This window comes from Takifugu flavidus, unplaced genomic scaffold (assembly GCF_003711565.1).
Source record: "Takifugu flavidus isolate HTHZ2018 unplaced genomic scaffold, ASM371156v2 ctg256, whole genome shotgun sequence".
Taxonomy (NCBI): domain Eukaryota; kingdom Metazoa; phylum Chordata; class Actinopteri; order Tetraodontiformes; family Tetraodontidae; genus Takifugu; species Takifugu flavidus.
The window spans coordinates 1-25,859 of NW_026621910.1; the positions used below are offsets into that span (position 1 = coordinate 1).

At 43.7% G+C, this 25,859-nt stretch overlaps 3 protein-coding genes across 3 annotated transcripts in view; 2 read left to right on the top strand and 1 right to left on the bottom strand.

Moving 5' to 3' along the window:
* Nucleotides 1-502: 502 nt before the first annotated feature.
* On the bottom strand, nt 503-2,391 carry LOC130519947 (uncharacterized). Its single transcript, XM_057023552.1, has 5 exons — nt 2,365-2,391; nt 2,081-2,159; nt 1,727-1,978; nt 1,376-1,636; nt 503-1,291 (listed from the first exon to the last, which is right to left on the bottom strand). The coding sequence occupies exons 1-5, from the start codon at nt 2,389-2,391 to the stop codon at nt 837-839; spliced, it is 1,074 nt and encodes a 357-aa protein (XP_056879532.1). The 3' UTR covers nt 503-836.
* A 2,521-nt stretch (nt 2,392-4,912) lies between these two features.
* LOC130519949 (protein NLRC3-like) lies at nt 4,913-8,925 on the top strand. The gene is made up of 4 exons (XM_057023554.1): nt 4,913-4,998; nt 5,680-5,781; nt 6,707-6,810; nt 7,357-8,925. The coding sequence occupies exons 1-4, from the start codon at nt 4,943-4,945 to the stop codon at nt 8,916-8,918; spliced, it is 1,824 nt and encodes a 607-aa protein (XP_056879534.1). The 5' UTR covers nt 4,913-4,942; the 3' UTR covers nt 8,919-8,925.
* LOC130519948 (NLR family CARD domain-containing protein 3-like) overlaps nt 8,924-25,859 on the top strand; it is a 37,682-nt gene continuing 20,746 nt past the window's right edge. Inside the window, exons 1-5 of the mRNA XM_057023553.1 lie at nt 8,924-9,138; nt 10,066-10,242; nt 10,353-10,526; nt 12,354-12,527; nt 12,734-12,907. Of these exons, the coding sequence (XP_056879533.1) occupies nt 8,924-9,138; nt 10,066-10,242; nt 10,353-10,526; nt 12,354-12,527; nt 12,734-12,907 (914 nt within the window). The remainder of the gene's footprint in view (nt 9,139-10,065; nt 10,243-10,352; nt 10,527-12,353; nt 12,528-12,733; nt 12,908-25,859) is intronic.

Consider the following 25,859-nt stretch of genomic DNA (forward strand, 5'->3'; position numbering starts at 1 on the left):
ACAGTCTAGAGTTTTCTCCATCTTACGTTTGGCACCTCCTCCTGGGTTCTGCACCACGTGAAGGATGAATTCTATATTCTCATCCGCTGAAATGATACCGTTTGACTGCACAATCCGATCTAGCATTCCATTAAAAGCCGGTAGAATATTTTCACCTTGTTCATCCACAGCAACTGTAACATGATTGTGTAGTTTTCACCCACCACCTCCAACTGTATTAAATCATTGCGACTACTATGTCGTCTGGCAACATCCACCAATTCGCTGATAACCCCTGTTACATCTCGATAGAATGTTGCAATGTCAGGCACATTTCCCCGAGTGGGAATGTTAAAGGAGCGTCTTGTTCTCCATGCGTTAAAATCATTAAAAAACCTCTCACCCCGCTCAGGAGAGAGATCGGATGGATTTTCTCCTAGCCCTCCTCCCCCTTGCTGAGGAGAAAGATGGGGTGAGGAGCTGCTCTCTGGCCCCCCTTCCTGACCTCTCACCCTTTTCAGGAGCGGGGTTAGGAAGAGCCGATTGTGTCTCTGCTGAATCCGTCTCTGATCTGATTGTTACCGCGTGTAAGACATGATCACTTTGCGTGTGGAGAGCTGATGAAGGAGAATGATTTTCAAACTCTACTGCATTAACTGCATTAAGGTTTTCGAGGGCATCATTTCTGAGTTGTAAGGTGTCAAGTTCTAGGACGTTTTCATTTTGCTCTGTAAAATGTAAATTTATTGGAATGGAGATTGGAATTTCACTTAATTGATCAACAGCTATTTGTAAAGCATTCGGTACTTGATTAAAATATTCAACATTGAAATCCTCATCACTTAATTGATCAACAGCTATTTGTAAAACAATCGGTACTTGATTAAAATATTCAACATTGAAATCCTCATCCATATCTTAAACAAAAGACAGAAAAAGGAAAAAAAAAAAAAAATTACAGTTTTCAACACTGTTTTAGTACACCTTTGGTTACAATTGGAGGAAACAATATACCGTATGACATTATTGAAAATCTCCAGCACTACCTTGTCTTGGGGGTGTTGGGAATGAATGTAGCAGCCTGTATCCTCAGCCCTGTCAAAGAGCGGATCAGGAACGCTCTCGTGGTGCTCGTGCTGTTGTTGGGGATGATTGTATCCGGCTGTATCCCCGTCCACCCTGTTGAAGGACGGTTGACGAACGCTCTCGTGGTGCTTGTGCTGTTGTTGGGGATGATCGTTGCCCCCCGTATCCCCCTCGACCCTGTTGAAGGACGGTTCAGGAACGCTCTCGTTTAATCTCAACCCTGAATCTGTAATTAGATGAGAGATGAGTTATTATTTTTTTTTATATATTATTATTATTATTAGTCAAGAAGATATAGTATAAAATATACCATCAAACAATCTCCTAACAATGTTAGACTTGTGTCTCTGGTTCCTACGTCTCCTTATCGGCCTCGCAGGTTCGAAAGGATCTGGTGAAAGGGAGGGTCGAGCTGCCGTGGGTCCCGCTGTAAGTACAGGGGTCAGAGTGGTACACGCTTGCCGTATTCTACGTCTCCTCGCAGGGGCAGAAGGTTCACGGGAGGGTGGAGCTGCCGTGGGAGTCACAGTGCTCAGAGAGGCGCACGTTTGAAGGTTCTGTTTTGATGGTTCTGTTTAGACAGAGGGGAAAATCGTTAAAATACAAATCATCAAAACGGTACATATTTTGTATATACTTCTAATCACAGATAAATATTTACCTTGTACAGTCGACTTCGGTCCTCCTGGCTGTCTCACACGTCTTCTGGAGAGTTTGTTCGTCTGCTTACTTGAGTCAGTCCCATGTTGAAGTGCCGAGGTTTCCCTCTCAATCTCAATTTCACCAATTTCAGATACACAGCAATTTGTCCCCTGCACGGGGGGTGGGGTTTCAGAACACAGCAATGCTTTTACTGCTTTTTCAGTTTCTTGGTTGTCTTCGGATACCAATCTTTCAGCCCTGGCTAACAGATCTGAAAAATGTATCATAAAAAGTTATATTTCAGCAATCTATGAACAACTGAGCTGTTCATAAAAAAAACAAAACAAAACAAAAAAAACTGTATGTAAAATACCAATGTCTGATTGCGTGAGGCTTATTCCTTCAAACTCATCGGCGCTGACTTTAAAGATACAGAAAGTTACACTTAAAATCTAGAATAAAAATAGAACAACTTTCAGGTTAAAAAGATCACGGATTGCTTACCAGGATAAATTGGCATATGGTGAACCTCTACTGTAACTTCTAAAACACAGTTATCGTAAATAGTAGTTAATCATTAATAGTTCATTCATTAATAGTTTTCTAAAACTATTTAGAAAACTACAGAGAAAAAGTTTGGGAAGAATTTGAGGCTACCTTAGTCGTAGTCATCTTTGCAGCCATCTTTGTTTGTTACACGCGCTCGCAGAGGTGAAGCTTCCGATGAAGTTCTGGAGGACTGAGCTAATGACTGTGAGATGATCATGTATATATTCGCTTTACAATGCTTGGCGAGAAGGAAAAAAAAAAAAAAGTTGATTGGCGCCGAAAAGTCTGATATTGACGATTGCCCCATGGGACCAACTGGTCCCATGGGGATACATCCCTACACGGGAACTCTACCAAACAACAGATTCAGGCGATATAACTCATGCTAAGAATGTTTTTCTCCAGGAGGGCCTCCAGGTCTCCACGGGATTTAAGCTTCTTCAGTTACACACCTCGGACACCGGAAGACAACGTAGGCCCCTAAATTTCTTACTTGAGGCCACCAACTCTTTTCTCTTTTCTTCTGAACCACAGTGTTAGGGTTCTAACAGTCTAACTTTCTCCAATAGTTTTCTCTTCTCTAGTTTTCACAAATGTTTCACAAAATGTTTGTTCTGTGGAAGGTTTCTGTTCTGCGTTGTTTCTTTCTTCACAGCCTTCTTCAGTCACACACACCATTCTCGGTTTGATCAGTTTCAACACACCCCAGTCATTGGAAGACATCGTAGCCGACAACATAGGCCCCTCGCTGGAAGATTCTTCCCGCTGATAGAGAATCAGCTCCCCCGTCTTGTAACGGAACACATACCCAAAACTCCCTGTTTGACTATAAGGCTCCAAAGACCATTCTTGCTGCACAGGCTCCGAAGTGATGCCTGAGAACGCTGTACAAACACCGTGGATTTTTCAACTACTTTTCCACACAATTCTCTTATAACGGTCACAGCCGTCTCACCAATCAAGGATGTAGAACTACTCATGTTGTCCACGGATGGCTATGCCAGGACCATGGCAAAATTGTTTTGTCACTGTGTTGTAACTATTGCCCTTATTAAAAACAGATGAGCAAGCGAGAAAGGCGGGGCGGAGGGGGGGGGGGGGGGGGGGGGGGGATCCATCCTCCTCGGGAGGAGGGTGGAAGGCGGGGGTGGAGGTGGGGGCGGGTGGGGGATCCACCCTTTAAAAAAAGGGGGGAGGCGGGGAAGGGAGGTGGGGGGGGGGGGGGGGGGGGGGGGGGGGGGCAGATGTGGGCGGGTTCAGGGAAAGGTCGACCTGTCACTTTGACAAGAAGTGGTCCATTTCTTCTCTCAGAATCAACAGTCTGTGTTGTGGACAAAGATGCATCCTTCGTGCACGTTCCTCCCTGGAGGAGATACTCTCATCCACTGGATCAAATGCCGAACAAAAATATCATCCATTCATACTATGACAACAAAGACCAGCTGGGATCACAGAACCATCTTTCCAAAGCCGGACTTCACTCTTCCAGGACCAGATCTCCAGAGGGAACGCCTCGCTGCTGCTGATGTGGTGAAGGTGGGGACCAAGGTCGATACATGTGTTACACCAGCACTGACATTGACAACTCAGAGAACGTCACGTTGCAACATGTGTCTTCATCCCAGGAGGGAACGTACACATGTGACCTCAGTAACGGCGAGGAAACATATGTCACCATCACGGCGTTGACCGTCAGCGAGAGTCCAGGTGAGACAGTCAGTGGGTCAAAGTTCAACCAGCCCAAATTTGACAGATTGAAAGTAACCTCATGAAGTAGATGTAAATTAGAAAAAGGAAAATAATGAACACAAAAACACCACAAAAGTTTATAAAAAGCATCTTCATGTCACCAGTCACCTGATTTAATGAAGAATCATTATTAAGGTTTGAGTGTTGACCTGAATTTCTTTGAATTTCAGCTGAAAGTCAAACTGACCCGGTTGGAATTGGTGTCAAAGTTGGAGTCCCAGTTGCTGCAATTTGCTCCTGCAAAAGAGGAAGAAGAAGCGAAAGTGAAAAGTTTCCAACTTCGGGCTCCATCTGGACTGACCGAGCCCTGATGGAAAACCTCTAATATTCAGGTAGCATTTGGTTCTTTCACTGCTGTCGTCTCGAATCAATGTTCCGCTGCGAGATGCGGCTTAATAACCTGCGTGTTCGCAATGAGCGTGCGCGTGTTTCGGACGCACATTGCGGCTGGTCGACGGGAATGTTGTGACGGATGATCAAACTTTGTAGCGTGTTTCCTCTAACTGCGTTTTCCGCTAACCCTGAGCCAACATTTTAGAGGTTGAGGAAGCACATTTTAAGATAAAAAATGATTTCATTTGTATTTGTGTGCGTCCGTCTAATGCCACCGCACCTTCTGAAACACCCAGGAGAAACATTTTTTCCACAACTATCTTATGTTTAACATGGTGTAAACTTTTAAGATGTCCCAAAACTTTTTTCCAATATATATGTGGCCTGTATGATGTACAGGGTGACATCATATCATAGATTTTGATGTGAATGAGCCGACAATACGTCATTGGACAGACCTCTGCTTGTCTTCATGCTGAGAATCATGTTCTTTAATCTTCTGTTCCTGCTTAACCATTTAGACTCACATTTAAAAATGAGCGAATGTGTGATGGAAGAGGAGAGAGAAGAGAGAGCAAAGTCCGTAGTGCCCAGCTGGGTGTCCATGAAGAGTGACCAGTCCAAAGGAGGGGAAATAAACTTCAGAAGTTCAGACAAAATGTAAGAAAACTAAAGCATGATGATGTGTTTGTGTGGCACCCTTTACACTTCGGTATTGGACCTCAAGGCTCACCTTTAAGTAAGGTTTTCTGAACACATAACTCTGCCTTAGAACATTTAACAACCATACAAAACATCATTTTGTAGGTATTAGCCTCTACTATCGTGAAAAATGAAATTCATCAGGTCTTTAAAATGAAACGGTGCACAGTCCTTTCACCATGTTGGCCTGTGGAAAACCAGTGTTGTCGGCCCGATGGACCAGCGTCCCCGTCGTTGCCGGACCACCGTTGGCCACCAGTTGGGTTTTGGGATCAAAGTGGGGGTGTTTCCTGTATCCAGTTCTCCTCACGGAACCATGACTACAACATGTTGCTGCAAGTGCAGAGACGTTTGCTCTGGAAAGAACTTTAGAGCACATTCAGTGCTGCAGGATGAGGGGCTGGAAAAGGAGCCAGTTCTTTTCTCACTGCAGGGAACAGTTAAAAAAAGCAGCTTAAACTCTGAAAACATGAAAATTATACAGAGACATCATTGATTTATTGATTCAGTTGTTATCCAGAATGTATTAGAAATGTTCCTGTTTGATAAAAATGCAGTGAATTGGGATTATTGAACTACAACCTCTACAGATTATTTACCTTCATCACAGTCTCATCAATATTTCTGATATTTCCTCAGGATGGACGAGGACAGAGCAGAGTCCACAGTGCCCAGCTGGGTGTCCCTGAAGAGTGACCGGTCCAAAGGTGGAGGAATAAACTTCAGAAGTTCAGATAAAATGTAAGAAAACTAAAGCGGGATGATGTGTTTGTGTGGCACCCTTTAAACTTTGGTATCAGACCTCAAGAGTCACCTTTAAAGTAAGGTTTTCTGAACCACATAACTCTGCCTTAGAACATTTCACAACCATACAAAACATCATTTTGTAGGTATTAGCCTCCACTATCGTGAAAAATGAAATTCATCAGGTCCTTAAAATGAAACGGTGCACCAACGTGTCAGGTGTTCGCTCCCATTAACCCCCATGTTAATTTTAGTGTGGTAAATCTTTTAAAACTGAAAATTGCTTCTGTTTTTAACTGGCCATTTCTTCTACATGGGTTAACATCATCTCACTAAAATTCCTAGGCATATATTTTAAAGTTTCCCAACAATATCCATCATTGCAGAGTGCTACAGCTCTCCATTTAGATACGGATGGGTAAGACATGGCAGGTCTGTGCAGCTTGTTCTGCCACACTGTTCCACCACATGTCATGAAAATTCATTAAAAAGTCTATTTATAAGGCTCCTGGTTCTAATAAACCCATAGACAACAATATCAGTCATTTCTAAATGGTTGAAATAAGCTTTTGAATACACGTGACCTCTGTGCTATTTACTGATCAGTTTCAGAGACCAGACTACTGTATTTGGAGCATAAATGGAGAACTTTTGTTCTATTCTATGAGTTCATATTCCTGATTTGGCACTTTTATTTTTAACATAAATTCACAATGAAGAAAAGCCACTAAACACTTAGATCAAATACACTTTTCTCCAACTAAACGAGCTTGTTAGAACGTAAATAACTTTATATTTTTTGCTCAGTGTTCATTCAATCTTCAACTGTCAGAGCAAACTGAAAGTAGAAGTGAACGCAGCCTTTCTTAGGCGTTGCTAACGCCCAGTAGACATGTATAACCACTATTCCCATTTTTGACAGCTATCAGAAACGGTCTGCTTCCATTGGAGATTCCTCCTGTCCCGAGGGTGAAAAGAAACGGAGAACTGAACTGCAGACCGCCGACCTGAACAACAGCGTCTCACGTAAGCTCGTACATTTGTATTTATAAGATACTTTTGGGTCAGAATAAAGGAACAACTTGTGTATTTACAATGTGCAAGAGAAGCTCTTGTTTGGTTCCACTGGAACCCCTGGACCCTCTTCAGACCTTCCTAAATGCTTAGACAGTATTTAGCAACATTTAGTCATTTAGTTCTGGAAAGTGTTAAAGAGCTGAAGGCAGGTGACCTTTACAGGACAATGGGTCTGCTGAGTATGATGTGTTTGGAGAAGGTTTGATGTGTTTTTCTAAATATCATCCAGCTTTTACCAGCTGTTTAGTCCAAGCAAACTCCTGGAAGACATGTAAATGGTTGTTATAGACTAAATTAGATTGAAACCCAATGAAATAAAATAATAGGTGTACATAAGAAGACATAACATTTAAAACTGACAGTGAGATGGGTCATTACCCGACTGTTGCTTCTATCATTCAAACATGACAGAATATTTTCCAGTTGAGGACATCTGTGTTACTGCTGTAGATGACAATTGTAAAATGATTGTTTTAAAAAGATTGTTTGTTTTAGAGGGTGGTGATCTGCAGGAGGTGATAGAAGGTCATAAGATCAGCCTGAAGAGAAGATGTGAACATGTGACTGAAGGAACTAATGAAGCAGGAAGTGGAACCCTGCTGAACACGATCTACACTGAGCTCTACATCACTGAGGGACAAAGTGAGGAGGTGGACACACAACATGAGGTGAGACAGCTTGAGAGAACCTCCAAGAAGAACATCCAGGACACTCCAATCAAGTGCCAGGACATCTTCAAAGTCTTATCTGAGCAACAGAGACACATCAGAGTGGTTCTGACCAACGGTGTCGCCGGCGTTGGAAAAACCTTCTCAGTGCAGAAGTTCAGTCTGGACTGGGCAGAAGGTTTGGAGAACCAAGACATCAGTCTGGTGCTTCCGCTCTCATGCAGGGAGCTGAACTTGATCAGAGATGAGCAGCACAGTCTTCTCTCACTGCTTCATGTTTTCCATCCAACATTACAGAAGATCAGAGCAGAAGATCTGACTGTCTGGAAACTTCTGTTCATCTTTGATGGCCTGGATGAAAGCAGATTTTCACTGGGTTTCAACAAGCATCAGGTCATCTCTGATGTCACACAAGTATCGTCCGTTGACATGCTCCTGGTGAACCTCATCCAGGGGAACCTGCTTCCCTCAGCTCTCATCTGGATCACCTCCAGACCTGCAGCAGCCTATCAGATTCCTCCCTCGTGTGTTGACAGGATCACAGAAGTACGAGGCTTCACTGACTCCCAGAAGGAGGAGTACTTCAGGAGGAGGTTCAGTGATAAAGATCTGTCCAAGAGAATCATCTCACACATCAAGGCCTCCAGGAGCCTCCACATCATGTGTCTGATCCCAGTTTTCTGCTGGATCACTGCTATAGTTCTGGAGGACATGATGACCAGAGACCAGAAAGGAGAGCTGCCCCAAACCCTGACTGACCTCTACTCACACTTCCTGAGGGTTCAGATAAAGAGGAAGAAGCAGAAGTATGGAGGAAAGCAGAGACCAGGGAAACTGACTGAGGCTGACAAAGAACTCCTTCTGAAGTTGGGTCGGCTGGCGTTTGAACATTTGGAGAAAGGAAACATCATGTTCTACTCAGAAGACCTGGAGCGATGTGGACTGGACGTCTCCGAGGTGTCGGTGTACTCAGGAGTTTGTACAGAGATCTTCAAGAGAGAGAGTGTGATCTTCCAGAAATCAGTCTACTGCTTTGTTCATCTGAGCGTTCAGGAGTTTCTGGCTGCCATCTACATGTTCCACCGTTACACCAGGAAAGACACAGCGGTTATAAATAAGTTCCTAGAATATTCTGAACCAGTCACATCTCTTGATGACTTCCTCAGGAGAGCACTAATGAAATCTCTCAAAAGTGAAAATGGCCACCTGGACTTGTTTGTTCGCTTCCTTCATGGTCTCTCTCTGGAGTCCAATCAGAGGATCTTGGGTGGACTGTTGGATCAGACAGACAGTCACCCAGAAACCATCCAGAAGGTCCTCAACAACCTGAAGGAGCTGAACAGTGATGAATCTCCCCAGACAGAAGCATCAACATCTTCCACTGTCTGATGGAGATGAAGGATCAGTCAGTCCATCAGGAGATCCAAGAGTTCCTGAAGTCAGAGAAGAAATCAGAGAGGAGACTGTCAGAGATCCACTGTTCAGCTCTGGCCTACATGCTGCAGATGTCAGAGGAGGTTCTGGATGAGCTGAACCTGCAGCAGTACATCACCTCAGATGAGGGACGACGTCGCCTGATTCCAGCTGTGAGGAACTGCAGGAAGTTCGTGTAAGTAAAGACTTTCGGGGCCGGACATCGGCGTTTAAATCAAGCGAGTGGATCATGTCAGGTAGCAATACCCCCTCCAGTGGTCATTCCTTCAATTCTTTATCTCCATTGCAGCGTCCATAAATTAAAAACAACAACAATTCATCTAGAAATGTTCAACACTGGCTGGATATAAGTTCAAAGGTCAATCCAGACAAACCAACATAAGGCAGGAATAATAGGAGCCACAAGTTAACTGACTATCATGAAATTACTGTCATGTCATTAAATAACTTTTGTTTGTTTGTATACATCGTATTCTAACGACAGAAAAACACATTTTAACTAATATCACGTGACTATTTTGCTTCATTTGTTCAACGTAAAAACAGCCGGCCTCGTTGGTTTAAATGGGTGTTTTAGGTCTTTGTGGCAGTTCCGTTTGGAGCCTTTATGTGACCCACAAAGTTGTTTGACCCTTTCCACACCCGTTAGGTGGCAACTTCATCACGAGCAACAAAAGGTGCAGTGAAAATGATTTGAAGGGAAACAGGCAGATAGAACAGAAGCTGAGGGCAATCGATGCAACCAGAGACACTGATGTCATCGATCGGATCGCTGAATTAAGACTTGACGCACCATCGTACAAATTGGATGAAATGCAAAATATCCAAAGAGCCGATAGACAGATAAAAAGATGCACGTTTCTTTAAACCATTTGCTACAATCATTTTAAATATTGAGTAATTATGAGCTGTTCTAAAATAAGACAAATGTTGAGAATAATTCAGTTGCATTTCAGATCTGATGGTCGTTCAAACTGTTGCTCTACGGTGTTGAATTTAGCTTTTCCAGGAAATGAGCTACATTTGTGTTGAGGTAGATTCTCAGATAAGTTGATGAGAAATCCCAAAGTTTGACTCACTATTTTTCTTTCATGCACAACAGACTGTCTGATAGTTTTCTTTCAATGAGTCATTGGGAAGTTGTGGCCTCAGCAATGACGTCAAACCCTTCTCATCTACGGGAGCTGATCTTAAGCTGGAACCAAAGCCTGACAGATGCCGGAGTAAAGTTACTGTTTTCTGCAATGATGCATCCAAACTGCAGACTGGAGACGCTCAGGTCAGGAGGCCTCTGTTGGTCTTTTCTAAATTTCTTTACATTTTCTGCTTTTCTCTTCATTTTCAGATTTAGAAATGTGTTTTTATTTGCCCCATTTATTCCTTTTCCAGGCTGTGGGACTGCAGTTTATCAGAGATCAGCTGTGACTCTCTGGCCTCGGCGCTGAGGTCCAATCCCTCCCACCTGAGGGTTCTGGACCTGAGTTACAACCAGCTGCAGGATCCAGCAGTGAAGCTGCTCTGTGGTGCTCTCCAGGATCCTCTCTGTGAGCTGGAGACTCTCAGGTCAGTCAGAGATGATCCAGTACTTTCCCAGGTGTAACTAGTTAGACAATAAATGTTTACATGTTTGATCTTTGTTATAAACGTAGTGTTACAGTTTTCAGAAAAAAGACCACACAGGGCAGATTTGCAGTATTAAATTGGTTGTGGAAATCTGTCCCATGTGAGGATGGTCATCAATGACTAGAAAGGAAGTATCAGTTGTAGATTTGTCTTGTTTTATTTTAGGCTGGCCACAAAACCACCCAAACATTCAGACCAATCAAAAATGGTTCTTCCTGTCTTTTAAAGATCAGAAGGAAAACTTGAAACCCCAAAAAGAAAGCTGCTGCAGTGTGCCACGCCCCTTCTCTACTGAGAAAAGCCATCCCAAAAAAGAGAAAAGCCCAAGTGTGAAGTGAGCGCCCTGTTAAACCTTGGTACCGAAAGCCTGCAGTCATTCACATCTTAGGTGGCTTCATTCCAGCCAGAAGCCCAAACCTGCCTCCCTCTTAAAGGGGCAGCAGGTCAGTCCAACCACAGAAACCTTCATGAAGATCTGAAGCTTTCAGCATCCACAATTGTTGCACCTCACTTCCATTGGAGTCCAAATCAGAAGTCAACAAGTTGATTCTGCACCGATTCTACACAATGCAACCATTTTAAAAAGGTTTCCATCCATAAGTTTTCACACATTTTTAGATAAATCTGTTTGTTCATCGCCTCCTTCTGTTGTAATGATCATTAAAGAAAATGACCTTATTGGAGTTTTTCTCCTCACAAATATGACTTTCTATGAACGATGCAATAAATGCAGCTTGCAATCTAAGATAATATGGAAGTATGTGTATATAATAGTAGTGGAAGTAGCTCATAAAATAATACATTTGCTCTTCTCATCGAATCTTTCTATGTTATTAAAGAAAAACCTGCTCTTAGTCAACAACATCTAAGACACCAGCCAAAAATCCTAATTTTCTACAATATAATATAAAACAGTAGAGAAGACTCTTTCTGCAGAGACCCTGGTGGCAGGAATGCAGAAGTATCACCTGCTCAACTTGGAAGGTGGAGCAGAAACCACCAGCTAAGAAGGTCCTCAGCCAGAGGAAGTGGTGGAGAACCATGAAACTTGCTAAGCTCCACCTCAGCTCCAGAGACGGGCTGAGCTGGAGCTGTGGCACCAGGTATCGCCCAGAAGAGCCTCCAACAAACGAGCTCTTCTCTTGGGAGGAGAGGGCTTTGAATCTCAGCTCAGTGTGCTTGTCTCTAGTAGGTGGCAGCTGCACCTTTTCCTGAGCTCCTTGTTGATGCCCTGAGGGGAATTGATGCTCCTGCAATGTTTTCTGGCAGCATTGAGCTTGCAGTGGGGCAATCAAACACACTGTGGGGGCTCTCTTTCCTTCTCTCATCTGGAGAACAAGTGACACCAGCTGCCAATCATTGTTGGAGAAATGTGCAGTCAGGGGAACGATGCGTCCAGACTATAGCCACCCTTCCAGCATCCAGCAGTGTCTAAAACCTTTGATTTGGTTTCACCAGAGAGTGTAGGGATTGCAGGGTCGCTGCAGCATCGCCCACAAGCTATCAGGAGTGGGTCGCTTTGTCCCAACTCCTGACAAGAGTTGAGTGCTATTGAGAAATGTGGTCTCACAAACTTGGAAGGTATTTTGACCTACACACACTTTACATACGCTGGAGATCTTGTCCAACCACCCTGAAAGAACCCAAAATAGGAACATACGGCAGATAAGCCGGTGCAGGACCAGAGGTTTGTTGCTTGTAAGCTGTGTTTTGCTCTGGTACATGTTGATTTTTATTTGTCTTCTCTCAAAATAATTGTTATTTTAGCCTAAGTGGCTGCAGTTTATCAGAGACCAGCTGTGATTCTGTGGCCTCAGCTCTGAAGTCCAACCTCTCCCATCTGAGGGTTCTGGACCTGAGCGACAATGCGTTGCAGGATTCAGGAGTGAAGCGGCTCTGTTCTGGACTGGAGAGTCCAAACTGTAAACTGGAGAGGCTCAGGTCAGTCTTCATTTTTCTACCTATATACCAGCTGCTAAGATGGTGAAGTGAGGCTGTTCTCAACACTGCTGTGATGCACCACATTAAAAAAATTCCTTGGAATATCGTGAATTCAGGTCTGACCCAACTAAGAACTAACGTAGGTTTAGTACTGATGCAGATAACATGCAGACCTGCACCGTATAACCTCATCCTGCATTTTTCAGATTAGAGCGCTGCAGGTTATCAGAGATCAGCTGTGGCTCTCTGGCCTCGGCGCTGAGGTCCAATCCCTCCCATCTCAGAGAACTGGACCTGGGTCAGAACCAGCTGCAGGATCCAGGAGTGAAGCTGCTCTGTGGTTTTCTCCAGGATCCTCTCTGTAAGCTGGAGACTCTCAGGTCAGCTTTCTTTTATCTAAACTCCATTGACTTTTGGAGAAGAGAAGTTGAGTATGAATTGAAATGAGCCATTGAAAGTCAATTTTATAGATACTTTTTAACTATGTTGTTGATGTAATATCCCAGTTTATCAGTGGGGGGCCAGCGCTCTCCTGACTCCAAGGGCCCTGATAAATAATGAAATAAAATGAAATAATTATTTTGAGCAAGTGTAACATGACTTTTCCTCCAATAAGAGATCATTTCTTGCCATGATTCCTTATCCAGACTGAGTGGCTGCAGCTTATCAGAGACCAGCTGTGGCTCTCTGGCCTCGGCGCTGAGGTCCAATCCCTCCCATCTCAGAGAACTGGACCTGGGTCAGAACCAGCTGAAGGATTCAGGAGTGAAGCTGCTCTGTGGTTTTCTCCAGGATCCAAACTGCCGACTGGAAACTCTGAGGTAAACACCATTCTCAAAAATGTCCATTATTCCATCCGAGGGTCCTCACACTTTGAGTGTGTGTGTTGTGCCCAGTTCCTTCAGGAGGGAGGGCCACACGGGGACCACTTATTCATGATAAATTGATTTAAGGACAATGAAAAAGCCGACAGATGGTCACCAAAATTAGACAAAACTAGGTGAGGGTGCCTGGTAGACACCAGCCAACGAGGAGGGAGATGGTGAGGGAGACAGGAAGTCATCTAAGACAGGTTGTGCCTTTAAAGATGAGCCACAGGTGAGATGGATCTCCATGATGAGACGGGAGGGAAAGAGGTGGGAGAACCTGGGAAGAGTGAGGGCCAGAACAATATATATTCTCCTTTGGAACAGTGCAAACCTGAGAGGGTGGAATTGTGGTAATACATATTACTATCATTTTTTAACCTGTAACTAAATTAAATATTTACAGATCATGCCTTTGATTAACCTTTCAGATGAATACTGGTTTCACTTATAACCTTATAAAAGTTTCCTTCTTTATTTAGATTAAGGGACTGCAGCTTATCAGGGATCAGCTGTGGCTCTCTGGCCTCGGCGCTGAGGTCCAATCCCTCCCATCTCAGAGAACTGGACCTGAGTCAGAACCATCTGCAGGGTTCAGGAGTGACGCGGCTCTGTGGTTTTCTCCACTTTCCAAACTGCCGACTGGAAACTCTGGGGTAAACACCATTCTCAAAAATGTCCATTATTCCATCCGAGGGTCCTCACACTTTCTGAGTGTGTGTGTTGTGCCCAGTTCCTTCAGGAGGGAGGGCCACACGGGGACCACTTATTCATGATAAATTGATTTAAGGACAATGAAAAAGCCCACAGATGGTAACCAAAATTAGACAAAACTAGGTGAGGGTGCCTGGTAGACACCAGCCAACGAGGAGGGAGATGGTGAGGGAGACAGGAAGTCATCTAAGACAGGTTGTGCCTTTAAAGATGAGCCACAGGTGAGATGGATCTCCATGATGAGATGGGAGGGAAAGAGGTGGGAGAACCTGGGAAGAGTGAGGGCCAGAACAATATATATTCTCCTTTGGAACAGTGCAAACCTGAGAGGTTGGAATAGTGGTCATTACATATTACTATCATTTTTTAACCTGTAACTAAATTAAATATTTACAGATCATGCCTTTGATTAACATTTCAGATTAATACTGGTTTCACTTATAACCTTATAAAAGTTTCCCTTCTTTATTTAGATTAGAGCGCTGCAGTTTATCAGAGATCAACTGTGGCTCTCTGGCCTCAGCTCTGAAGTCCAATCCCTCCCATCTGAGGGTTCTGGACCTGAGCCACAACACGTTGCAGGATTCAGGAGTGAAGCGGCTCTGTTCTGGACTGGAGAGTCCAAACTGTAAACTGGAGAGGCTCAGGTCAGTCTTCATTTTTCTACCTATATACCAGCTGCTAAGATGGTGAAGTGAGGCTGTTCTCAACACTGCTGTGATGCACCACATTAAAAAAATTCCTTGTAATATCGTGAATTCAGGTCTGGCCCAACTGAGAACTAACGTAGGTTTAGTACTGACGCAGATAACATGCAGACCTGCACCGTATGACCTCATCCTGCATTTTTCAGATTGCTTTACTGCAGCTTATCAGGGATCAGCTGTGGCTCTCTGGCCTCGGCGCTGAGGTCCAATCCCTCCCATCTCAGAGAACTGGACCTGAGTGGGAACCAGCTGCAGGATTCAGGAGTGAAGCTGCTGTCTGATCTCATAGAGAATCCACACTATGGGCTGGAGACATTGAGACAGTAGCTGGTTGAAGCCAGTCAACTCCCGCTCATCTGCTGCATCACTCACTGACCACTGGTGAAGAACATCTGTGGAAACATCTGCCGTCTACTCCCTCCATAGATGAGAAATTCCGTTTTTAAAAAGCGCTGGTGGACTTTCAGGAGATCAGTCGATGGTCGACAAAGCAGAAGCAGCTTCGCCTTGAAGTTAAATTAGTTCCTGGTATCACACAATGCATCTTTATAAAGTTCTAAATGGCTCCTCGGCCACTCTTAGAAGCATGGAAACATTCTCTTAATTGTCTCTTCAAATGTCTGTATTATACGTTACTATTTTACATCATGCCTTCAGAATCTTTAGGGTTTAGTATTTACTGTCTCTGTGACATGGAGCATTGGAATATTTCAGCTGCAGCCAGCAAAAACCCATCAGAATGACGGCTATCGGTGGGAACCACAGGTCATTTGACTTTAGTCAGTCTGTTCAATGTTATAGGATTTATTGCAATCTAATAAAAACTATGAATAAATGTGGGAAATAGGAAATAAAAAGAAGCAAAATGACCAAATAAATCTCCCATGAATACTGTAAATTTAAAGATGTCAAGAATGGAATATCATCTTAAATTTAATCAAACATAAAGGGAAAAGGCCTCCTTTAAGTTTACTGCAAAAATAAACACTAAATCAAGAGCGACACGCGCCAAAAACATCTCATTCTCTCTTCTGTCTCCACTCATTCTTTTATATTCTCTTAAGATAATGGGGACGGGGTCGTGTGATAACAAAACAACCTCATTGGGGACTATATTTTTGTTGCAAGAACTTTGGCTCTTCAGAAGTTTCTATGTTGGCTTCCACAGATTGTGCATCCACTAGAAACTCAGTGTTTTTGAGGAACTACCAGGAGTGGCTGGAGTGGAGGCCAATGACGCTATAGCTACATATAGCTACATATAGATCACCGTTATCCTCAACCCAAAAGACCACCAGTTGGCGCAGCAATACTAAAGATAGGAGGTTGTGGTCGTTGCGCAGACGCGGAGTGATATCACGCACAAACGTGCCCTATGTTCTATATACCGTATGTTCGCGACCAAAGGGCGCACCGTATTAAAAGGTGCAGCCTCAGTTACGGGTGCTGTTTCTGTATTTAACACATACATCAGGCGCTCCGGATTATAGGGCGCGGGCATGGTAAAACATACCGCTACGATTGCTTAAAACATGCATGCTAGCGCGAATTTAGCACTTTTGCAAAAGCCAGCAGGTCGAACAACCGACAACAATGTTTCCAAAATTAAAATTTTCGTATTTTTCGTATTTTGTTATTAAACCCCGGAGGGCTGAAGCAGGACCGCTGTTAAAAATGTATCAGTCCGCGCTTCCAGTTCTGGTGCAACGTCCAGTTCTAAATGTATGAATCCGCGTATTGACGTTCCAACGTCCCATCAGTAAACGGAGAGATTTGGATATAGTCCCCCTGAGGTGGTGTTTTTAGAGCAGTTCTTAACAACTTTCTCTTTGCCTGATAAGAGGTCCAAACATTATTTCACTTCCCTATAAAATACTCTAAAATTTGCCATTCAAGATCAGATACCACCAGGTATAATTCATCCTCTAAATTTTCACAATTTCTTATTCTGTCAGGCTGTTTTTAAACCTTTGGCAACATCAAATAAAGCACTCAACTGGTATTATGTCAGGCTGGTTTACATCCCATTAAAGAAGCCAGCAGAAATAAAGCACAACAGTTACACAGACTACGCACAATAATATAGAGGATATAAAAAACAGTGCTGAGATGGGTTTGTGTCACTTTAGTAAAATCAAAGCATTTTTCTTTATGTGCCAGCAACGAACACAGTCTAAGAAGTCTTTGACACTAAACATATGGAGCTCCTATAGAACAAACTAAAGATTTGTTGTTATTAAGATAAAGAAATGCAACATTTCCCCCAGAGAAACGATGGCGATGGAAAAAGCCCTGGCTGTGTGTGTGCATCACAGCAGGCGTGGGTTCTCCTCTCTGGAGTCATGCGGGGCTCCTTTGAAGGGCAGATGAGGAGGTTGGTTACAGATTCCCCTCAGAAAGATGATTACGGTGCCAAAGGTCATCACCGGGGTAACCAGGAAGAGGCAGAGTCGGTCTACTGTACGAGCGATGCCGCTCCAGTTATCCTTCTCCTGTCAGGACCAGACATTTACGCCACTTTTGATCTTTTTAAATCAGACTTTGGGTTGAGGACTCTGTTTGAACCCTCTGAGCTCATTGTCGTCGTTCTTGTTGCGCATGTGTTTAATGATGTAGTGGCTCCATCCACAGCCGGCTTGATCTCTGCGTACAGCTGATGGCTCCTCCCTCTTCTTGTGGTTTCACAGCTCCACACAGACACCAAAGCTCAGAACTCAAATGAAGCTACTGATGCTTCTATATCTCATGTGTTTAAATGTTTCTGGAAACGTACTGGCAGCGTGTGTGACTCGGGTCACCAGTCCGTGTCTCCCAGACTGTTTCTCAAACATCAGCTCACTGCGGGACTTCACACTGTCGTACTCCTCAGCCGAGGCAATGGAGCCCACTGAGCTGGATCGCCGCGGTAACGCTCCATCCCAGTACGGCTCTGCCTCAGCAGGGCGGGACATGCGCAAGATGCGGGGTAATCGCTGGAGGAAGAGCTGGCAGAAAAAGAAAACAGGATTTGGAACACTGATACTGATGTGTGTATGTGTGTATGTGTGTGTGTTATAGTGGAAAAACCACATGTTCATATATCCTCTTTCATGTTATTAAGTCATAGGTTCATATATCCTCTTTCATATGTTATTAAGTCATAGGTTCATATATCCTCTTTCCTATGTTATTAAGTCACATGTTCATATATCCTCTTTCTTATGTTATTAAGTCACACGTTCATTGTTAGATCCATTATATTGAAGTTATCTCTTATTTGCTTTTACCTTGTTATATTCCTTATTCTTGTTATATTGTCTCTCATTACTTAATGTTTCTTATTATTTGCTAATGCTTAATGTTCATGATGCTTGATATGTCAACTCGAACTTCTCTGGTCGAGGGCGACAGAAATGCAGCGGCGGCTGTTGGAGAAGTGGCCTTGACTGGAGACAGAGCTGCAGAGCATGACACAGGAGATGTTCTCTTAATCTGTCTGATATAGAAGAATGTGCTGTTTGTGAGCTAAGCTAATCAAAGCAGTGAAGGCCTACGTATAATCTCACCATTATGATTTACAGTCTCTTGCTCTGTTGGAGACCTGCTATCTTGTGTTTTCCCCCTCCCTTAGACACATTTGACTTCTGTAACTAGGAACCTCCTAATTCCAATAAAAGAAGGATGGCGGGAGGTGTGCGTCAGAACGTGTTGGAGATCTGGAACTGAGCACATCTCTCCGTTCTCCTTGCAAGTAAATTTCCAAACTGTTGTCTTTGCCTCATTTGTGTTTCTCGTGTTTCAGGTTGTTTGAACCTAACATTCATATATCCTCTTTCATATGTTATTAAGTCATAGGTTCATATATCCTCTTTCATATGTTATTCAGTCATATGTTCATATATCCTGATGTTCATCTGTTCAACAAAGGGACAACAGGATGTGTGTGTCTTACCTGTTTGGTCCACTCAGACATGACGTGCGTGCTCGGCGTCCTGAAGTGGAGGTTGAGGACGACCACACAGTTCAGCACCACCACCGTCACCACCACCATGATGAACATCAATTATCTTCAACACCCAAACACACTCAGATGTTTTCCATTTTTTAAATCTCAGCCGGTTGTCACCTGGTTCTGCAGCCCTAATGTATATATAGTTTGGAGAAGCAGAATATATCTGATTCAGAGTTAAAGTGATGTGGAGTAAATGGTGCGTTTACCTACTTCACAATAAGAGGAACGGACGTGGATGTTTCTGGAGCCTTTGAGAGATCAAGAGTAGGAAGACAGACTGAGCGAGCAGCACCGAGATGGACAGTGTCATCTTCTCACCACCTACACACACACACACACACACATTTTTATTATCCTTTTTAAAATATATTCAAAAATCTGTTGGGGAGCTAATTAATGTTTCTCGATTAATGGCGGCCCCCTCAGCTCCGCCCACTACCGATGTTTGCTGCTTTATTAGCTGTGTTGTCCCGTGCTGACGTGATATTCAGCTATAATGTCTGATTCTTTGGGTGCTGTTGAAGGTTAACTCAGTTCATGTAGTTGTGATTCTGAAAAGGTCCCAGACTGTTAATCTGCCTGACGCTGGCTTCAGTACGTTCTGTGACTCTGCACTGACTGTCTGCGGGCAGGTAGTAGACCAGCGAGGCCAGGAAGGAGATGAGCACGCAGGGGATGATGATGTTGACCACGTAGAAGAGAGGTTTGCGTCTGATGACCAGGTAGAAGGTGGTGTCCTGATGCTTGTTGCTCTCCATGGGAATGTGTTTGTAGGTGTTTCTCTTGGCGGGTCGGTGGATGATCTCCCACTCACCATTCTCTGTTGGTCAAAGCCAGAGTTCAGACACAAGTGATGAAGTTATGACTGTCAGTCTGGTTGGAGCTGCAGCCAGTCTGAAGGCTCAGGCTCTGGGGAAAACAACTTCTCTGCATGTATCAACAGCATCCAGTACACTGAAAGTCCCCAACAAGCTCCAGGACTGTATGCAGTAAAAAATAAAAATAAATGGAAATTAATCTTTACTTGGTTACCTGTAAAGCTTGCAGGATCAATCATGATCCATTCAACCGTACACTTGGTTTCAATGACTATGTCTTCCTTCAGGAGCAACCTGATCTCTTTGGCATTGTACGTTAGAGAGCTGCAAGGCAACATGGGAAATGCAGTTCAGAATTTAAAAAGCCTTTTTTCCTACTGGGAGAGTTTAGCTGCACCGTGCATTTCATTTTTGCACCTTTTTCTCCTCTCATATGTGTTTAGAGTCTATAAAATCTTGACTCAGCTCAGTTTAAAACATCATGTCAGAGTTTGTCTGCGTTTCAAACAACAATGAAAAATCCTGCCCGTGCATACGGGATTTGAGCGTGCAGTTCTGCCAGTCAAAGGGGAAATATTTGACGCTGATGGAGCAGGACGATCTGAAGATGGCGGGTGGTAACCAGTAGCAGAGACCTGTTGAATCCACCAGAACGTTGCAGTAGTAGGCCACGTTGAATTGGGCATCGTTGCTGAGGAGGTGGTTGTACACACACGGAAATGTATTAAACATAACGAATTCAAGTATAAATAACAGGACAAGTGATACTTGTTCATTGTTATGACTATTTGATCATGTTAAAGGGGTTGAAACCATATTTTGAAAGATAAAGGCGGTGTTTGATTAGAAACTCTTTCTGAACTCTGGTGCTCTGAAACATCTCCGCTTCCATTTTCAGCTGTTTTTATTATCAATAACGTCAAATCATCCATCCATCCAAATCGTTGTCCTGTTGGACCACCAAAGGACAAACACTTTCCATTTAGCACAGACAAAAAACCCAAATCCTGTTTAGCAATGAAGCTGTGGGGAGAGTTTGAGGAGCGTTTCTGAGGAACACGCTGCCATATTGGGTCCAAGCTGCTGGGGTTTTTGTTGTTTCCAGGTGAATCGGTGGGCAGCGGCGTTACCGCCTGTCTCTGCCCCCCCCCTCTCCCCGTGGTCGTGGTCACGCCGGGCATCTTTACTGGTCCCGTTTTAAACAGGTTCTGTTGGGAACAGGTGTTCTCCAGAACTGTATTTCAGGCTGCTGTGCTGAAGGGCTGTTTTCAGTAGCAATAGAGCCAGAGTGTGCCTGCTCCATATGAACCCCCCCAGGCCGTGCTTTCCTCCTGGCTGAGCCATAATCAGCTCTGGATGGACTGGTTCACGCTTGGACTGAGTCAAGATTTGATAGCTTGACTGATTCTTACAGTTTTTGATCAAACCCCCATCTGCTGATTCCAGGAGATCTTTAAAGGATCTCAGAGCTTCAGATTCATGAAGCCTGCTCAGCCCCCGGCAGCGCTGATGAAACCATTTCATTCCTTCAAAAAAGCAGAACATGAAGCTCCAGAAAAGGTTTTTGGATCAAGTTTCCAACAGAACGAGGACAAGTGGGTAAAAGCGCCACTTTAAAGCCTCCAGGCCTCAGAAAACATCCACCTTTAGGATGCCTGACTTTAGAGGATCATCGGTTCGCTCCGAGCACAAGAACAAACATGTTTAACCTCAGTCCAAGAACATCTGACCTGAAATGATCAAAAAGCTTCAGCGTAAAAAGATGGTGGAGAGAAAGCTGCTGGGAGGTTCTCAGAAGAGAAGTGGCATTAAAGCCAGCTGGAAGAGTCCAGCCTGCTTCCTGCTCCTCCAAACAGGCGTCTCCACACCAACACTGAGGAACACGGGCTTCTGTTCTTCCTTCTTCTCTTCTGACTATTGTGTGTTTGATGAATGCAGCATCCACTCACTGCCCCCCCCCCCCCATTTACACTGCTCCTGGTTTCACAATGCTCCTCAGACAGATGCAACCAGAGACACTGATGCCGTCAGACAATAAACCTGAGTGTTGTTGTGTCCGGTTATTAACATGTTCCATGCTTTTCCTTCTCCAACAGTTCATCACACCTGCTCAGGGAAACCTCGGTGTAAAGGAGGTGAAGCCGTGCCTCAGTGACTCTACTTTGCTGTTTTAGAAACTAACAGTTATTAGATGAATATACAGTGTGCACGTACGCGCACACGTGTGTATAAACACTTAATACACGCGTGTGCGTGGATGTAGACTTTTTAGTACTTTGGGTTCATAAACTTTTTAGTATTTTGCAGATACGTGTCTGTATATAAACCAGATCCTCCTGTAATAAAGAACTAAAGGCTGACTGTTGTCACGTGACCTGTCTCCGTCTGTGTCCGATGATGGAACCTGCCTGGAACATCTGGTCCACAGAAAAAGCAAAACAGCTCACAGAACTGGCCCAGTTTAGACCCCAAAATGACAAATAATGAAAATGTGTGACACAATAGAAAAATGGACGAACTTTCTATTGGTCATTGACAGTTTCAGTCGTCATCAGAATTCATCAGAAATATTCAAACCAACAAACTACACACAGAACCGCAAAGTTTAGAGCTTAAAGGGAGCGACAGGTGAAGATTTAAAGCTCAACGCAGCTGAAGAAGTTCCAAAAAGGAGAAATATCATGTGGTGCTTTACCGCCACCCGGTGGACACGCGTGGAACTGCAGACAATAGTTAAACGCGCTCCGACTCATTCTGACCTCTGCTGCTCCTCCTGGACTCCAGGGCTGCAGAAATATGCTGCTTTTACAAGTCTTCCAAATCTGTCAAGCATCATAAATCTTATTTATTTAACCAGGTTGAATAATGATGGAGAATAGTGTCCGAAAAGCGTCTTTATTTTAAAGTGAACCAGAACAGTTCGGTCCGCGTTCACAGAGAGGCGGAGAGACCTCGAGAGAGTCCAAAACAAGTCCGCGAGGAAAACTCTCCAAAATAGTCAAGCCACAGAAGTGAGGGTTTGGCGATGAGGACGGAAACCCTCCGCCGCTGGCAGACGGGAGTTCTGTCCTTAAATCTAACGGGAGATTGAAGAGAGACCGCAGGTGCGTGTGTCTGCGGGGCCACTGTGGCTGATGAGCGGCTCCTCCACGCCCCCTGCAGGTAGACACCCGCAACAACGGTCCCAGAAACCGGGAACCCAACAAACCAGTTTTTCAAAGTATTCCTTTCAGACTAAGCAGGAAGACTGAAGACCGACAAGGTGAGTAAACGAAGAGCATTATTGAAAAGAATTGACAGTTGTGTTTGGAGATAAAATCAAGATTTGAAAACATTTTTGTGACTATTGAAGAGCTGCATAGAGCTGAAGAATTCTTGGCTTAAGAAAATTCAACAAGACTTCATATTTAGTTTTAGCACAAAACATCATTATACATTATAAATGAAGAGGTCTTATTTAACTTTCTTATAGTCTGGCTTTAGTTATAGTTGAATAGTCTTTCTAAGTGAAGTTTAGTTTATTTTTCTGCTCTTTGCTACTGATCCTAAAAGAACTTTAAACCCTCCCAGAATGCTTTAATGGTAGTAATATATACGCCATAAAGCTGCTGATTAGGTTTTAAAAGTGAAAGTATTCTGTTCAAACGAAGCAGGAAGAGCGACATTTTTGTGACAGGTGAAAAGCTCTTAGAGTTATTAGAGTTGTTCAACAGTCCAGGTTACAGCTGGATATTTTGGTATTATTTAAGACAATAAACTTTAAAAATAATTAAATAAATCCACACAGGATCACAGGACACCAACAGGATTTTGGGTTCATGTTGCACATTTTCTCCAGTGGTTTATTGTTCTATGTTGTGGAACCACTGTGAAAGAAATGCAGGAGTGGGTGTCATTTCTTTCATCTATTTTAAATAGAGCAGTGATCTTGAGGACTTGGATCATAGAAATAATTGAAGAGGGGAACAAAGGAGGGAAGTAAAAAGTCCTGACTGGTATGTTTATGTAGCACCAGATAATTTAGTGGCTGAGCTGAAGACAGTCCTTTCACCATGTTGGCCTGTGGAAAACCAGTGTTGTGGGCCCGATGGACCAGCGTCCCCGTCGTTGCAGGACCACCGTTGGCCACCAGTTGGGTTTTGGGATCAAAGTGGGGGCGTTTCCTGTATCCGGTTCTCCTCACGGATCCATGACTACAACATGTTGCTGCAAGTGCAGAGACGTTTGCTCTGGAAAGAACTTTAGAGCACATTCAGTGCTGCAGGATGAGGGGCTGGAAAAGGTGCCAGTTCTTTTCTCACTGCAGGGAACAGTTAAAAAAAGCAGCTTAAACTCTGAAAACATGAAAATTATACAGAGACATCATTGATTTATTGATTCAGTTGTTATTCAGAATGGATTAGAAATGTTCCTGTTTGATAAAAATGCAGTGAATTGGGATTATTGAACTCCAACCTCTACAGATTATTTACCTTCATCACAGTCTCATCACTATTTCTGATGTTTCCTCAGGATGGACGAGGACAGAGCAGAGTCCACAGTGCCCAGCAGGGTGTCCCTGAAGCGTGACCGGTCCAAAGATGAGGTGTTTAACTTCAGAAGTTCAGAGGAAATGTAAGAAAACTAAAGCGTGATGATGTGTTTGTGTGGCAGCTGTTAGTCACATTAACAGCAGCAGGTTGTGAGTTTATTATTGGAGATGTTTAACACTTAAACCTCAGACAGTCATATAGTTACAGACTTAATGTGAATATTGTTGATTAGAAACAAGAATCAGGTTTAAACTGAAAGATGAATTCAGACATAAATGCTGGAACAATATTGAGTCTTGATCAGGTTCTTTCATCCTATAAATCAAAGGACTAATAGAGATGTGTTTCATAGTGAGAGGGGGGAGCACATCCTATCAAACTGGGACCAGGCAGCTCCACCAGGAGAGTCCTCTTGTTCACATCTGGAAGCAGATCTGGAGATGCTGAAATGAAGCCCAAACAAAGTAAAACTGTTCAATATGAGATTTAATTTGTGATGTCATGAATTTGTAGTTGTGTTGATGATTTATTATAGATGGAAATCATTGGTTTACTTATTTTCAGGAAGTGATCTGCAGGAGGTGATAGAAGGTCATAAGATGAGTCTGAAGAGAAGATGTGAACATGTGACTGAAGGAACTCATGAAGCAGGAAGTGGAACCCTGCTGAACAAGATCTACACTGAGCTCTACATCACTGAGGGACAAAGTGAGGAGGTGGACACACAACATGAGGTGAGACAGCTTGAGAGAACCTCCAAGAAGAACATCCAGGACACTCCAATCAAGTGCCAGGACATCTTCAAAGTCTTATCTGAGCAACAGAGACACATCAGAGTGGTTCTGACCAACGGTGTCGCCGGCGTTGGAAAAACCTTCTCAGTGCAGAAGTTCAGTCTGGACTGGGCAGAAGGTTTGGAGAACCAAGACATCAGTCTGGTGCTTCCGCTCTCATGGAGGGAGCTGAACTTGATCAGAGATGAGCAGCACAGTCTTCTCTCACTGCTTCATGTTTTCCATCCAACATTACAGAAGATCACAGCAGAAGATCTGACTGTCTGGAAACTTCTGTTCATCTTTGATGGCCTGGATGAAAGCAGATTTTCACTGGGTTTCAACAACCATCTGCTCATCTCTGATGTCACACAAGTATCGACCAAAGGGCGCACCGTATTAAAAGGTGCAGCCTCAGTTACGGGTGCTAGTTCTGTATTTAACACATACATCAGGTGCTCCGGATTATAGGGCGCGGGCATGGTAAAACATACCGCTACGATAGCTTAAAACATGCATGCTAGTGTGTATTTAGCAATTTTGCGAAAGCCGGCAAGTCGAACAACCGACAACAATGTTTCCAAAATTAAAATGTTCGTATTTTTCGTATTTAGTTATTAAGCCCCGGAGGGCTGAAGCAGGACCGCTGTTAAAAATGTATCAGTCCGCGCTTCCAGTTCTGGTGCAACGTCCAGTTCTAAATGTATGAATCCGCATATTGACGTTTCAGTAAACGGAGAGATTTGGATATAGTCCCCCTGAGGTGGTGTTTTTAGAGCAGTTCTTAACACCTTTCTCTTTGCCTGATAAGAGGTCCAAACATTATTTCACTTCCCTATAAAATACTCTAAAATTTGCCAGGATGGTCAGGATGTGGAGGAGGAGGAGGAGCAGGAGGGCTTAGGGAGCTCTGGAATGGTTGTTTACTTCA

Excerpts from the sequence above, each read along its gene's own strand:
- LOC130519947 (XM_057023552.1), bottom strand. The coding sequence starts at position 2,391 with ATGGCTGCAAAGATGACTACGACTAAG. Across the intron at positions 1,637-1,726 it reads ACCGAAGTCGACTGTACAAG|AACCATCAAAACAGAACCTT; the intron begins GTAAATATTTAT and ends CTGTCTAAACAG. Across the intron at positions 1,292-1,375 it reads TGTTAGGAGATTGTTTGATG|ATTCAGGGTTGAGATTAAAC; the intron begins GTATATTTTATA and ends ATCTAATTACAG.
- LOC130519949 (XM_057023554.1), top strand. The coding sequence starts at position 4,943 with ATGAAGAGTGACCAGTCCAAAGGAGGGGAAATAAACTTCAGAAGTTCA. Across the intron at positions 4,999-5,679 it reads TTCAGAAGTTCAGACAAAAT|GATGGACGAGGACAGAGCAG; the intron begins GTAAGAAAACTA and ends ATATTTCCTCAG. Across the intron at positions 5,782-6,706 it reads TTCAGAAGTTCAGATAAAAT|CTATCAGAAACGGTCTGCTT; the intron begins GTAAGAAAACTA and ends CATTTTTGACAG.